Here is a 15,500-nt window from a genome sequence, read left to right on the forward strand (position 1 = left end):
GATTCATGCATTTGTTTGTTAGCGATAGAGGGTGCATATATGTGGCATAGGCTTTGCATATGTATACGATTCTCTACATCATATAGTTTACTTATAATTAATGCTACCTACTATAACTCGAATTAGACTATTACGTTTATAATGTCTCAAAAGAACCTCCATAATGAGTCAACGTGCTTCGTGCTCTTGAAGCGACTGTAATAATGGCATGCTGGCCACATTACAAGCAGCAGAGCCAACCATATCGCGAAGTAGACAAAAAGATTGGTAACGCCCTTGTGGTTCTCTGGGTCTGTGGGGCTTGCGTGTTCAGTCTCTTGGCCAAATATACTTATCATCAGCTGCCCTATAGGAGACATGACGATACAAATGTGCACCACGTAGAAAAACAGCGATGATGTGCCATAGCTCAAAAGGAGAGAGAAGCGCTGCGCAACATGTGTTGGGATGGCGCTGAAAGCCGCGAGGGCAAAGAGGTTGCCAGCCATGGTGAAGGCCCAGAACGCAACATCTGGAGGATACTTGATGATATAGAAGAAAGATGCTGGTGAGGCAAGATATGGGTTCTCATTCGTAGTTTGATGGTGTTGCGCAGGTGTATGCAGGCAGTCTTCCGAAAGGTTCCCGATGCGGAGAAGCCTTGTGCCAACGAAGATTATCGAAAAGACGACTCCCATGGCGACATGGCCCATGACAATGGCAGAGGTTGTCCATTTCCGGGCTGAGAGGATGCGGCCGTAGAGAAGGCCTAGAATGGCAAAGGAGAGCCACGCCAGAGGGGGAAAGTTTGACATGACGTGTTGAGTCATAACGGGCCAGAACCAAATGCCGAGGAACGAATTCCCTGCTATATGGAGGCTGTCTGGTGATTCGGTCTCGATACTGCAGTGGCCGTGGTTGTCAGATAACCAGATATTCCACCATATGGTAATGACGCTGAGGATCGCTAAAAAGATGTTGTGAATATGCCAGGACAAAGATGAAGCTGTTGCTGCTCTTTCGCTCTCTCTGGCCGTGTGTCTCTGTCCTCGCAAAAGTGGCTGGCTAACTCCTTGTTCGTCATCACCATCATCGTTCCATCTCCCATATGCCGTCCCTGTGCGCTTATCGAGCATCAAATAACATCTTTCTAAGATATCCGCAAGCCGATTTTCCGTCTGATTCATGGTAAGCAGCAATATACCAGCCAGGAAATAGTTCAATCCTAATGCAAATAAGACCATGTTCATAAACCACAGTTGGCCCCCTGACCATAGAAATCCCCACAATACCGTCACTGCTGTAAGTACAAATCCTCTCATTGCATAATACTGCAGCATCCGGCCTGCCGACCAGCCAAGGCGAGTTCGTGACTTGGCCAGAAATACAACGCCCATGCCGAGAAGAAACATGAATCCAGGGGCGCAGAAATGTGTGAATGTGCGGACGATGTAGGCAGTGGTGAAGTTCCATCGGCGAACAATTATTCCATCCGTCTCGCCGTCGATGTTGGTGCCATGTTGCCAGGTGTTTATACCAAGCGCGAGGTGATCCATGGCCATAATGGCCATTAGAAGACCGCGTTGGAGATCGGGCGCAAGGAGGCGGGTCGTCGGCTTTGCTAAAGAAGGAGAAGGCGAGCGTATTGTTGACGACTCAACTTGAGAAGATGTGTTGAGATTGGATATTGAGTCGTATTGGTAGCCATTTGGCCTTTGGGAGGTCGATGATGTAGAGGAAGCCATAGTGGCGTTGGTTTGTGACGGGCTGTCGCCCGACCCGAATCTAAACTAAGAACGAGTTCAAGAACAGGTAGCAATATCAGGACTCATTCAATCAACTCTATATCCATATCGAGAGACGAACAAGTGTAAAAGAAACCAAATCTCAAAGTGAAAAGGAACAAAAGACTCAGAGAGAAAAGGAAGCTTGGAGTCACAACTACCCAAAGTCCGCACAGGCTCCGCCTCCTCGACAAATGCTCCGACGCTCCATAGCCCTGTGCGTATCTATCGCGTTGCCCGACTTCCGACCACAACCCAAAACAACAGCCGCAATACGACCTAAAGCACAGTGACAACCCCCTGGATCGAAATCCGACGGGGGTCATCGAATCCTATGGCCCGCCCCGAGAGTCCGAAGCTAAGCAGAAATAGCGCCCAGGGCTTTTTGATAGAGTTCACTAAGCCGACTACCCGTGCAGTCAAAGGCATTATGAATTGCTGACTCTTTGCGGCGTCAGCACCGTAAAGTTCGGTTCAAATTAGGCTTATCAATCAATCTGGGGATCAGCTAAAGAGAAACTCGAAGCTTGCGCAGCTTTCGAGCTTGTTGGGAGAGCAACTAGACAACTAGGGGGGTTGAGGTAATTGCTCCGGCCTCTCGTACTGTACCCGAAAGTTTGCAAACCGAAGTTGACTAGCAGATTACTATTCATCAATGGAAATTAATATTCATTAAATGAGTTTAACTCGTAGCTCAAGATTTAACCATAACGCACTAACACATGCCACAGCAGTTTAAGCTCCTGTAGAACTTCTGCGACAGTCCCCCTATCCGCCCATTGTTCTGCATCAGCCACCAGACTTCTCACACCCTCGCCAATTGCCTGCACGACAACTGTTCCCTTGTAAGCAACCCTTGCAGCCAGAGACGGCATTGTTGGCCCTCGGAAGTCGCTCGGACAACTCTCTGTTGGCATCTGGAATCCATGATGGAAAATGAGTGGAAACTCATATGTTTCGCTGAGGGCTTTCAGAAGGGGCCCAGTGTCGCCACGAAGAAAGAATGATGGATCAACAACGAGAGCTTCGACATCTCGCGAGAGCAAAACGTCGCCGTGGATCTGCGCCTCGATTAAGTGATCCAAGTTCCGGCTTGGTAGCCTCTTGTAATTGGCTTCTACAAGGGTCGACTTGCTCAATCCTCTGATAAGCTCCAGCATTCCCTTTGGCCTCACATTTTCTACACCCAGTGCAGTGTCTCTTGTGAAGCATTCTTCCAGTAAAGCAGCCAGTATTGCGTCGAACTCATCAACTGTCCCCACATCCTTTGGAGCCGCCTGCGACCCACCGTATGTAAACGTTGACCGAGATGATACTTCTGGCCGAAGCAAGAAGTAGCAGGAGCCGAATCGTGGAGCAGGGCCGTCAGAGTTACGCACGAGATCCAGAGCTCCATATTTGGGCCGTAGTGCCGGATTGAAGGCACTCTTTGCGGTATCTAGAACTTTGGACCCATGATATGCGCCCTTGAAAAGGTTGCGCTCCCAGTCATCGCGGGCACCACCCAGTTGTGTTGCTACTAAGCCATTCGAGATGCCAGTCTCAAATTGGTTTTTGTATCTGCCGTCTTCTAGTAGGGCTTCGACGACCGTGTGCCCGCTGCGAGCTGGGCGATCTGGGTGAAAATGTAGCGCAATACGAGCATGTTGCGCAATAGCTTGTCGGACATTAGCCAGGGTCTCTATTGGCACATTTGACATGCGGAAGATGTGGGATATCGTTTCTAATGCATCTGGCCGAAGCGCGACAGCTTGGGCTTTGATGTTGGCGACTGCGGCCGCTTGAAAAGGATGCAACTGTAGCGCAATCTCCGCTGACGGCGACATATTAAACAGCTACATCAAAAGGAACGAGAAGAAACAAGACTGGGATGATGATTCTCGGAGTTGTGATAGGTACTCGATTCCTCTTTACCAGCCTGGCCGCGTGAGTCACACATGCAGAGCTGGGACCGTGTCTGTAGGATTTACAAGGTCTTGAGGTTATGAGCCAATTGTGTGGTTGCTAGCTGTTTAGTTCGTTTCTAGTTAGCAGACTATTCTATGACGGGTACTGTCGACCGAAAGGAAGCCATTAGATGAGCCGGAATTCAGCTTACATAGCTGCAGCTGCATGGCACTTTGAACGATTTAGACGAGACCAGGAAACCCCGCTGGTCTTTTTAGATCCTGCAGTCTCGCCAGCTCCAACAATAGTCGATACGTATAGACAGACATGTCAGCTTCTCGTAGCGCCTTGAAGAACCAGTCCCGTCCCTGTTCTGCGATTTCTCTAGCCCGCTGTTGACCAGATTCTGTCGACGTCAAGTAGAGGACAAGTTCGGGCAGCTCTTCTAGACTTTGACTAACAGGAATGTAATGAACCCACGGCACGAGACGATCGTCGTGCCATTCTCTTAGAAGCGTTTGCTTTAACGGTGCCGATTTTGATGCCAGCAGCTTGTAGTAGCGGCCGCTAATGCCGTTCCCATCGAGATCAAAGACCAGTCGCGACTGAAGTGCTTTGTCTTTATCAGCCCATCCACCTATTTTAAAGGTCCTCGCCTGGTCTCTGCAATATTTTCTTTTGCATTGAAATATTCGTGTAAAAGCGACATCAAATAATCGTCCGTTTAGAAACGAGGATGCAACACGCTGTATCGTTCCACGGATCAACCGCAAGTAATAATACTGCTGGCGCTCCGTGTTTTGCACCAATCCCACGAATCTTTGTCTATGATAAGACGGCCAGTTTGTATCTGAGGCGAATGCGCCGGTTGTAGACCCAGCCCAGTACATATTATTCCTCTTCTCTTCCCAGCTGACCTCCCTTGTATCGTCATATGTAAACTCTTCTTCAATATATGCTGGACTGGGGAACAAAATATCTCCCATTGTCGAAGGCGACCCAGTTGAGAGAGCTGGGACTAGCCCCTCGACGAGAGAAAATGATACTGGGCTCATAAATAGGCCATGCATGTTGCGATACTCTGGGTGTTCACAGAGATCAATAGCAGAAGAGCGGTTGGTGACAAAAGGTAGATCAAAAACCTTTATAGGTACCTGTACTTCCTCTGTGATGCCTGGCTTCTTTCTCAAAGAACAAAATTTCGTGACCTCGTCCCAAACAGGTTGCCTTGACATGTTGCTGATATTAAATAGAGGATAAGAATCAGCCTTTTCCACTTCCCCTGTGGGGATCAGAATACGTGGTTCATCGAAATGATTGAAGAGAAACTTTATGTCAGGAAGAATGCCATTGAAGCCCCATAACAGTCTATCAAACTGATATTCAATATGTCTGTCGTAAAATCGATCTGGGTGTGTGCACCGTGTTTGAGCATATGCCCCGTAGTAAATACAGAACCACATCTCACTCTTGGGCACGTAATAGACTCGGTTCATTATTTCCAGCACTTGTTGTCCGCTTAGCCTCCAAAGTGGCGAGATTGCCTGATATATAGCGTCAAAGTCATCAATTATCGGTGATTGGCGACTAATTGCGAATTCATACCAATTTTCAAATCCAGGTGGAGGCTTGACTCGATACCGACGTTGATATTCCGCGACAGCTTGCTGATAGTTCTTGGACTGCCTTTGAAGCAGGTTCTCGAAATGCTTGTAACCGTTGCGTACTAGAGCTTCAACAGGATGCTCTTGTTCGGGCCCAAAAATCTTCGCTGACTGCTGTGTGTTGCGAATCATCCAAACATTCCGAAAAAAGGACATAAATGAGATTAAGCCAAATGTCCATAGCAGCGATTTATACTTTGCTTGCTTTGATAGAGATGAAATGGTTTGGCCAAGCGCTATGGCGGCGGCTAAGACCCATGCAGCAGCCTCAGTATCAGATGCTTTGCTAGAAAGATTACCCATAGATGCGATTGAGAATGTGATAATTGTGGTAGCTATGGCCCAAGATGTACTTTGAGCCTGGATAATAGTTAGCGAGTAGAACATTTGATAGAAAAAGCGACATACCACTTTGGCAGTGAAGTACCAAGACAAGGCCTTCAGCAGGCCTAAAAGAAGTATGTGGATTGGGTTCACTCTAAAGAGCCCAGTTAAGATTATAGATATAAACAGCAAGAAAAGTAGTAAGATAACAATTCGGATGGAAAGAGGGCGTATGGCGCGCTCAAAGTTGATAGGCGGAAGACACAAAAACGTTCCACTTCTTGGCAGTAGGGCAGCATATACAATAAACGAAGCAGCGACTAAAGCAATGGAGGATAATGATATTCGAATCTTCCAATCTGAGAAGACAAATATGGTAAAAAGAGACATAAGCGAAGCTCCACAAGCTGAGCTGGCAGAGAGTGAAAATAGACCCGCCGGCAACTTAGAAGCAGACCCTAAATATCTCTGAGTCGCCAAAAGAAAGGGTGTCAATATAGGCTATTGAGATTTAGTACATGTATTCTCTTATAAGGCACGAATTGATCCTCACCAAGAATTGAACTGCGCCTGTCTCCATCTTGATGAGTGAGAAAACGGCAACGCCCGCAGCAAACATCCATTGGGAAGATGACGACGAAGATAGTGCATTCGGCTCCCCAGAGACTGCTGGCCTTACCAGCGGCCCATGCTCCAGTCTCTTCTGGCATCTTAACAAGATGGGTAGAATAGCCCAGCATAAGATCTCCGAATACACCTCCAGCCCTGGAGAAGACAGCCATTGCGTCAGCGTAGCGCAGAGCAGGGCCGCTCCGGCATATCCACTAAGCAACTCGGCGTTGACCATCCATGGAAGCCACATTGCGATGCATGAATTGAAGAATCGCGAATGCCAAAAGTTCTCCTCCAAATTGACAGAAGAAAATTAACGACGCGGCAGGATGCGCGTGAGAGTATGGTGCTCCCTTGAAATGTCTCACTTCCGTTTTGGGATTCTCGAATTGTGGCTGAATTGAGCATACATCCGGTAACTGGCACAAACTCTATTTCAAGGACTAATTCAGTGATAATTAACGCGTTTTGTGAAATATGGCATTTCCAATTCGGAATTGCTAGATTATGTTATGAAAGAATGGCGAGTTAAGCTCTTGGATTAACAAAACGACTGCGACGACTGCTAACTCGGCAATGGTCATAGCGAACCATAGAAACTAGATTCATTCAGCTACCACCTAAAGAAACAAATCAGTGTCAAGTAATTAAAGAGTTCAGAGGACGTTGACTTACCACAGCCCCCTCCGCATCCTCCAGTGCCTCCTCCCCCTCCAGCTCCTCCCACAACCCCTCCACCACATCCAGCACCGCTGGCTCCGCAAGTCTAAAACATTGTCAGATCTATAAATGCACATTAAAGCAGCGGACTCATACCCCTCCATTGCCATTGATGCATCCTCCAGGGCCTCCGCAAGAACCAGCAGCTATGCTCCCATTGCCGCACGTATAGGCGGCACAATTCGCCCACGCTGCTGCGCCATTAGGGACTACGGATGGATCCCACCCGTAGTATATCCCAGGTGCAAACGATGGAGGAAAAGGGTAGGGCCCGTGCACTAACATGTAGCATTAGATTCGAACTGAAGACATAGAAAATTAGAAAAGAAGACTAAATGAATGGCACTCACCAGTATAGTTGGTACCCCATCGACTGAAATAATCTTCTTTAGGAGGCAGCGTTCGACCTTTCTTTTCTGCCCTCTTTGTCGCCTTTTTGTACTCTTGGTCGAGCCATTGGCGCTGGCGTGCGCGCACTCTCGCTGTAACCTTCTTTCGATCTTTTGTCTCTTTCGTCTTCACAGCATTGTGGAAAGAAATGTGAGCCGAAGTGTCTGACGTATGCGTTTCAGCTTCGCCGGAGGCATGAAACGTGTCGGAAAGTTTGTCGTTGGTTGAGATGCCGAGCACCTTGCCGAGTCCTGATATCTGTGAGGAACGAATTGCTGTTGTGATGGTCATATAATTAGCCGAGCTTGTGAAGAGGACGCGAAGAGATGGCAAACTCACTTTCGCAATACCAGCATGTACACTCGCTGTATACCTCTCCAAACATGTTTTGATATGTCTTCGTCGTCCATTCAAAGCACCTGCTGAGCTTGTCTTCGTCAATCTTATCATCATGATCGATAAATTTTCCAGTTTTTGAGACTGTGTAATAGTAATAATGCGAAGGCCTCAGCTGGTGCGTATGCCAAGCCAAATCCACGTCCAGCGTCGGCACGACCATCTTCGTAGGATGTTTCCACATGATCTGTATGAATCTTTCGTATTTCGTAATAAGTCGCGACATGGTGTCTCTTGCGTTGGGACTGTGAAGCCAGTCAATCTTGACCATTTTTTCAATAAAGACCCCTTGACGCATAACAGCAGCGCAAAGGTCAAGCGCGAATGGAGAGAAATTTTGCCAGTATCGGCTCATCATTTTGCGGATGGAGATTCCAGCCCAGGTGTGTATTTGATAGCGACCAAAAGGTCCCTTATCGGAGTCTATGTTTCGAATCTTTTTATAGTCAGACAAAGTCTCTTGGATCATATTCCTCACCGCGACCATGCTTAACTGAACAGGTGTCTTGCTTGCGTCTTTGTCTTTATCTTTATTCGTATCTTTGCTTTTACTTTTGCGCTTACTCTTGGGCTTCTCCTTTGTGATATTCCCATTTTCATCAGCTGGCGGTTTGATCAGTTCCAGAATCTTGTCTCGAAGCTCTATTTTTATCATGCGATTTGGGAACGTTCTTGGAAGTCTGAGACCCCATTTATTCTTCGTTACGAGCTCGGGGCAGCCAGACTTGGGGTCAAGTATCGTTCCCGGCATCGGTGTGGATTTTTCTAAAAGAGCAGAAGCATCTGCAACAAATTTTGACAGCGATAGGAGCTCTTTGTAGTTCTCATGCCCGCAAGACGAGCATTTGTGGCTGAACTTGCCATCGCCAAAGCCGCTACCAATTAGACCGTTAAATCTGCGCGCGAAAGTCAGCATGCCTATATCCTATAGTCAAAACGTTGCATTGAGCTTAGTTACTCTTCATGGTTTGCTTCTCTGCTGGCTCCACAGGTCGTCCATGGAACTTCATTGTCCGTTTGACAAAATGGGCATTGGACTACCCTCGTCATGGGATCTTTGCGGTTCCGCCAACGACGGCTAGTTTGAGCTGACCAATATTTCTTTGCTTTTTGAGACACATTATAGTTGAAATCTGCATCAATTGCTTGGTGAATCAACTTCCACGGCATACCAGAGGCCCAAAATATGCCCAGGCCGTATCGAATTGCATCCTCAAGGAAAGAACGAGGGTTAAGCATGTGAGTATGAAGAATCATCAACACGTCTATAGAAGATGCAAAAAAAAAGGTCATCAGAATACCTCGTTGCCAAATCTTAGGTGTATGTTCTCACCTAAGGGCGGTAGCATCCTCTCTTCCCATACTAGTCTTCGAGAAGTTGGAAATTTCTTGAACTTGTAGCTATCAGGGTCCGCCATATCTTCTTCGGTCAGCATGTCATTTTCCACCAGAGACCTCCACCACGCCTCGTATCGGTCCACTGCGCGGGCGACAAAAAGCGCCCATCTCTTCTCGCGAATCCTGCTTTGACCGACTTGTGTCACGGTTTGAGCATTGGACTTTTCAAGCATGCGTATCGCTGGCCAGTCGGCGTCGGCCCGTAAGTCATCTAGAGCCCATTTGCCGCGGTCATTCCAGAGATTCCAGAGTCCGTCGGTGTAGCCAACTTCCTCCTTCATTGACTGAATAGCATGAAGCAGCTTGAGGTGAGCGAGACAAGCATCTTCCGAAATGTTGTACCTGATGTCAAGGTGGTCGGTGATGCTTGACTTGAAAGATAAATGTAAAAAGGCTGCATTTACATCTTCTGCTGCGTCACTAGCAGAGTCGCCAATGGCGTCTTGATCAATTGGGGGGTCGTATCTCATCATCATAGAGTAAATAGGATGCGAGTTTAAAGCCGTGGTATCGTCAGCAATAGGCTGCGTCTCAGATTTGCCAGCTTCCATATTATTTACTTTGCGGTTATACACGAGTAATAAGAAAGTAGTGAAGTAAAAATTAGAAAAGATGTGTTAGGCTGCTAAACAGTGGTAATATTTATACTCAGTCTTGGCATCTGGGATCCCAGAGGCAGCTGTGCGAGGCTTATCTAAATGTTGTTGATGAGAAATCAAGGACATCCGAGCCCAGCCTCATTTGTTTTCAGCTGGGATGCACACGGGCCAATATGATATCTAAGGCGCTGCGGGGAAACATTATGTCCAATAAGTCGCAGGGTACATTCTTGCCGGGCTACGAGATTGGATATCTAGGTCGCAAAAGGTTCTCGATAGGATGTACATTTTGGGGTTTGGAGATAGGCTTAACTGTATCCCCACAGAGGAATAAGGTGCTGATGAGGATCGGCCGAGTCGAGCGCTATGCCTTTGTAGAATCATTCTAGAACAAGAATCAGCCTAGAGTTTGGGTCATGAGACCAGCCCAGATTGAGGCTCTCCAATGATGGCTTGTCAGTCTAGAGATATCAAGTAATGCGAATTGATCAATGAAACGAAGCTCATCAGCTTGATCGGGGAACTCCCTCTCTCTAAACACCAATTCGAAAAAGTGGGTAATGCAACACGAGCACTCGCCTCATTTTAAAAAGCAGACTGCAGCCATTCTGTTCTTATCATAGCAGTCACGTTGCAATATGTGGAATACAAAGCTGAACGCGTCATTGGAAATGCCTACGGCGAGGCAGAATTATCGGATCACGGCACAAAGAACATTGAAGACTGCCTTGGCCACAGCATCTGGGAATTAGTGCGAGCACACGCCCTACCTACGACATATCGGCTATGAAATGCCACAGCGATCATTCCGCTGCGTTCCGCACCTCAGAACAGTAGCACGCAAAAGTCCCTGCGGCAGTACAGCATCACGCATGCATCTGTAAATGGCATCTTATTCCGACCTGTGAAGGATAAAGACTGTAGCCTCATCATTTGATGTACGGACTTCTGACGGCTCCAGCAAATAATGAAGTAGTGCTAATTAGGCGGCCAATGATTTTTAATGTCATCCTGCATGCAGATGTTCAAGGAGAATCGATACTCGGTATTCCTAATGTCAAAGTCTGATGATCTTCTATTTTATTTACATAAGAAGATATCATGTAAACAATCGTCATTGGGTTTTCGACGTACAAAATACATGTAGATTCCTGGCATAGCGACTATACCACGGCGTCGTCAGAATGTCCCTACTACATGTACTTATCTATATGTACTCAACTAATTTTCTAATGTGGAAAACGACCACGCGATCCTTCCCACCTCCTTGCATTTCGGCAGCTGTATCTCTCCGTAATGGAGCAGGAGTCTAAAGAAGATATAGTAGACCGCATCGCGGGCATGCTTGCATGCAGCCAGTGAAAATGGCAAAGCGCGGCAAGCCACAAGGGCCAAGCGAGCTTGCATGAACAGATCTGTATACAGGTTTTTGAGTTGGCGTTATTTTTTAATAAGGAACTTTATGCTGTTGAGTTTACTGTATGGTTTCCTTCAAATGCACCTGGCCCGCTCAAGCGGGTAGAGTCTAATTGCGCCCCGATGTCGTTTCGCATACTTGTTGTTAGGTGCATCTTCGAAGCAGCTGTATCCAGAATCGGAATCAGGCTTTGGTCTATTCCTAAGCTTTTATGTGAGAGTTTCTAAAGACATTATTTTCTGAATTGTGGTTCCCACGCCGGCGAAGGCCCTGTTTTGCACATATCGGGTAGTATAAGTTCTACAAACATCTTGAAAGAATTCATGGCCTTTATTCTACACACAGTGCATTCTACTTAGTGAGAATGAGACTTGAAAGGGAATACTTCTTATAACAATTAGAGCAGCCAAACTAAAATACATGGATACATAAAGGGATGCATCTCATAAGATATGAAACCGCGAAAACATCAACTCGCTTCTTGTACAACGCAATGAAAGGCTTCATCATAGAACGGCTTGGTCACTGCGAATGTCCACGCTCTCCAGCAGTCGTATTCTTCCACTCACTCTTAATGTCTTCGAGAAGCCCTTCAGTAAATACAATATCTAGTGCAACTCCCGCTAATCCTTTCGCTACCCTCAACGCTCTCACATATGCATCCCGCGTCCCAGCAATCTCAGCAAACTCTGGATTGTGCGGGCCCTGGCCTTTCGGTCCCGGTTGTAACTGAAAGGCCGTGTTTAAACTCGGCATTGCATGGCTAATGTCGCCCTGGTCTGTACTTGCCTGTGATTTACCTCGTGCATCATCAACGTCCTGATCCTCTGGGATCTTACCAGGTGGCTCTAGAGCATTGAAATAGCGTGTATAAGATCGCGCCATTGTTCGGTTCGGGATGTGGTTCTGATAGCCCCATCGCTCCGTAATAGTCACTTTAGCTCCTGTAGCCAGGGCACCAGCTCTGAAGCAATCATATACTTTTCTTTTCAGCTCGTCGAGGCGCTTCTGCGTATCCGATCTGACAACAAAGATGCCGGCGGCATAAGCATGAATGATGTTAGGGGCGACACCACCGTTGGTGATATGGCCCTGAATCCTGTCCTCAGGCATAATCTGTTGTCTGAGCGCGGACACATTGTTGTATCCTGCGATTAGCGCATCCAGCGCATTGATTCCAAGCCATGGATTGGCTGCCGCGTGAGCCTCGCGGCCAAAGTACTCGACCTTGAACTGGAGATATGATGCTGTTCGCATCAACGCCGCATCCGGGGTGATGCCCGGATGTGAAATGAGGCTCACGTCGACTTTGTGATCAGAATAGGCGCCCGCCTTGAGAAGCTTGATTTTCCCTCCTCCGCCTTCTTCTGCTGGCGTGCCGAACAGAACCACTTTTCCGGCAGCTTCGTATTGCTTCATTACTTGAGCCGCTGCAACAGCGCCGACGACGGATGCCGTAGCGATGAGATTATGGCCACAGGAATGGCCGATGTTGGGGAGACAATCTGTCACCAAGAAAATTGGTTACTACCCTCTGGAGGGACCTATGCGGCGCAACTACTCACCCATTTCGGCGTTGAATGACACGACAGGACCGCGTTTCCCTGTGTCAAACACGGCAACCCACGCGGTCTCCATACCGTAAGCCGACGGTGTGACGACCCAGCCGCTCTGGGATTTCATGAATCTGGTCAATACATCGTGGGCAATAAATTCTTTGAATCCTCTTTCGGGGTTATCGTGGATCTTTTTGTTTATCGGCCAGAAATTCTCATGGAGGTTGTCTACCGCTTGGCTGATAGCATCGAGAAATCGTGGTTCATGCCAATTAATAGAATAGCCGCTACGAGGCACGAGAATGAAGCCATCATCTTCTTCGTCGATTAGCGCCATCATATTATCTAGTGAATCATGTTATGCTTTAAGCTCGAAAGAAAAAAGGTAAGCCGGGTAAAAGAATACGAGGATTCGAATGCTGTTGCTACACTTGTCTCACAGTTTGCAGGGTATGCAGCAACCCAAGAGCCAAAAATGCCACCTATCAGACCATCGCCTCCTTAGCGAGGGGCACAATATGGGTACGTAGAGACATGTGAAGTATCATACTCATCACGTGCATCGACGCTCATTGGTGGCGGATCTTCCTGTTTAACTCGATGGGAGCGTCTTCACAGCGTGGACTAGGAATGTTGGTAGAGTCATATCGACTATCGTGTTGTGAGCGCATTGCCCAAGACGGTTCAAGACGCGCTTAGACGACCCAGTTTCCAGTGCGCAAGATACCCGAGGGTCCCTGAACTTTTGAAAAGACCTTGGAACTTGAGCCGCAAGGGTATTCGAGAGAGTTGAACTTCGGGCTCTGTCGGCGTTGGCTGCGATTGAGTAGCTGAGCCGATTGCGACAACGGCGTGATGAGTTCTTCGCGCTCAGAACTAGACAATAGTTCGATTCAGTCTCTGCAGCCGCGATAGCAGCAAGAATCAAATTAGTTGCTTCCCCCACCTCTCTTCTCTTTCTATTCCCGATTGACGGACGCAACCTGCCACTATGCCTCAGCCCCAGCATAGTGCAAGTCCTAATCATTCAGACGATTCATCTATCGACTTACACGAGACTCAATCTGAGCAAGGCTCATCAAACGGAAATGCAGCCGCCCGCAAATCAAGCAAACCTTTGAGTCGCCGCGGTCATTTCAAATCGCGCCTAGGATGCTTTAATTGCAAACGGAGGAGAGTGAAATGCAATGAAATACGACCTGCTTGCTCGCCTTGTAGTCGCCTGGGACTCAATTGCAGTTACCCAACACCGGCCTCAACTTCTAGTTCCTCGTCATCATCGTCCTCTGCGTCTTCGCTCGCCCCGCGTGCTGCGCTATCTACTCTCGCGATGGAGGATTTGCGATTTTACCACCAATTTATCCTAGCAGCTTTTCCAACTCTACCGTTGAAAAGTAAAGATGTATGGATGGATGCTGCCGCCATGTCACACCAGGTGAGGCTATTCGCTATGCTGTGCAACCAATTCATCTTATGTATATGAACCCGACTAACACCAATTGCTATCAGTATGACTTCCTTGCACACGCTGTCTTGGGCCTTGGTGCTTCACATTTATCTCAACACGGCGGCGCTGACTATACATCGCAAGCCTTGCAACATCGCATCACTGCTATGAAGCTTGTAAATGAGCAGCTGGATAAGCCGCCTGCCAAGCCAGCCGATGCGGATGCACTGCTTGCTGCAATAATATGTCTCGTTACTCAGTCATCTCTCTTACCGGACAGCATGGTTGACTACATTACAACAACAAGAGGTGGCAATTTGGTTGCTACATCCATGATAACGAATTACGAGAAATCCATCTTTAAATATTTCACTCCGGTGGAACATGATCGGTCCTTGGAGCGACTCATTACTGAGCAGCCGAAGAACTTTGAAGTCATTGAGGGTTTCCATTCGTCAGCTCTGAGACTCAAGCCTCTGTGCCAGAAGCCAACCGAGTTAATATACTGCGAATCTATAATCAAATGCATGGAAAATTTACGAACCTCTTGTGTCGAAGGTATGTAAATATAGTTCTTCCATTGATGCCGTCCACTAACGCTAACGTACCAATGCTTGCCACCTGTAGCATGGAGAGAATTCGTCACCTTATTTATCCTTCCGACCACTTTCAACAATCACGAGTTCATGTTATTCGTTGACACTGAAAACTACATTGGCCATCTCTTACTCATCCACATGTTTCTCTTAGACTATGTGCTCGGCAACGCATGTCTTGCTAAATCTGAAGAGCCCGAATATCCAGGGAGGAAGTCGGTAGTCATTAAGTGGACAAAAGACTTGGTTCAGAGGCTGCCCCCTTCTTATCAAATATATTCAGAGTGGCCGCTAAAATATTGCGAAATACTTGCTAATCAAGACGCACGATACCTCCTCAGCCCCTAGGAACAAGCCTGGATAGGATGCGGACTCTAGAATCAACTCCAAATATTCCCCGGCTTATACTTCCGTTTGTGTTACATATATATAATTGTTGAAGCATGCAAATTTACGCGGGTATAGTCAATGGCACTACATCATGTTATGTGTCTAATTGATAACCAAGAATCAGCTCTTACGGCCTCTAAACGAACAAGAGATGCTGCTTTTTTGTTACACGTCTCAATCGTGTCTCTTTTTTTGTCTCTCAAGTTGATCGCTTCTTAATCTTACTCATCTCCTCCATTTGCAACGATCTGATTGGTCTGGTGGTCTAGTGGTATGATTCTCGCTTAGGGAAAACCCTACAGCTTTGTTTGCGAGAGGTCCCGGGTTCAATCCCCGGCCAG

At 47.3% G+C, this 15,500-nt stretch overlaps 6 protein-coding genes across 6 annotated transcripts; 1 reads left to right on the top strand and 5 right to left on the bottom strand.

Moving 5' to 3' along the window:
- Window positions 1-146: 146 nt before the first annotated feature.
- TGAM01_v208043 (hypothetical protein) lies at window positions 147-1,724 on the bottom strand (the record flags this gene model as incomplete). The annotated part of the gene is made up of 1 exon (XM_018809217.1): window positions 147-1,724. The coding sequence occupies one exon, from the start codon at window positions 1,722-1,724 to the stop codon at window positions 147-149; it is 1,578 nt and encodes a 525-aa protein (XP_018657591.1).
- Window positions 1,725-2,464: 740 nt separating this feature from the next.
- TGAM01_v208044 (hypothetical protein) lies at window positions 2,465-3,589 on the bottom strand (the record flags this gene model as incomplete). The annotated part of the gene is made up of 1 exon (XM_018809218.1): window positions 2,465-3,589. The coding sequence occupies one exon, from the start codon at window positions 3,587-3,589 to the stop codon at window positions 2,465-2,467; it is 1,125 nt and encodes a 374-aa protein (XP_018657592.1).
- Window positions 3,590-3,892: 303 nt separating this feature from the next.
- TGAM01_v208045 (hypothetical protein) lies at window positions 3,893-4,885 on the bottom strand (the record flags this gene model as incomplete). Its single annotated transcript, XM_018809219.2, has 1 exon — window positions 3,893-4,885. The coding sequence occupies one exon, from the start codon at window positions 4,883-4,885 to the stop codon at window positions 3,893-3,895; it is 993 nt and encodes a 330-aa protein (XP_018657593.2).
- A 1,974-nt stretch (window positions 4,886-6,859) lies between these two features.
- Window positions 6,860-9,705, bottom strand: TGAM01_v208046 (hypothetical protein; the record flags this gene model as incomplete). Its single annotated transcript, XM_024550235.1, has 7 exons — window positions 6,860-6,870; window positions 6,926-7,016; window positions 7,067-7,248; window positions 7,321-7,635; window positions 7,700-8,652; window positions 8,715-9,021; window positions 9,090-9,705. 7 exons carry the CDS (start codon window positions 9,703-9,705, stop codon window positions 6,860-6,862), a joined length of 2,475 nt encoding a protein of 824 aa, XP_024405005.1.
- A 1,987-nt stretch (window positions 9,706-11,692) lies between these two features.
- On the bottom strand, window positions 11,693-13,066 carry TGAM01_v208047 (hypothetical protein; the record flags this gene model as incomplete). Its single annotated transcript, XM_018809221.1, has 2 exons — window positions 11,693-12,675; window positions 12,736-13,066. The coding sequence occupies 2 exons, from the start codon at window positions 13,064-13,066 to the stop codon at window positions 11,693-11,695; spliced, it is 1,314 nt and encodes a 437-aa protein (XP_018657595.1).
- A 651-nt stretch (window positions 13,067-13,717) lies between these two features.
- Window positions 13,718-15,117, top strand: TGAM01_v208048 (hypothetical protein; the record flags this gene model as incomplete). Its single annotated transcript, XM_024550236.1, has 3 exons — window positions 13,718-14,161; window positions 14,236-14,731; window positions 14,801-15,117. 3 exons carry the CDS (start codon window positions 13,718-13,720, stop codon window positions 15,115-15,117), a joined length of 1,257 nt encoding a protein of 418 aa, XP_024405006.1.
- Between the last annotated feature and the right edge of the window lie 383 nt (window positions 15,118-15,500).

The sequence above is a fragment of the Trichoderma gamsii genome (assembly GCF_001481775.2).
Source record: "Trichoderma gamsii strain T6085 chromosome Unknown Scaffold_32.2, whole genome shotgun sequence".
NCBI classification, from domain to species: domain Eukaryota; kingdom Fungi; phylum Ascomycota; class Sordariomycetes; order Hypocreales; family Hypocreaceae; genus Trichoderma; species Trichoderma gamsii.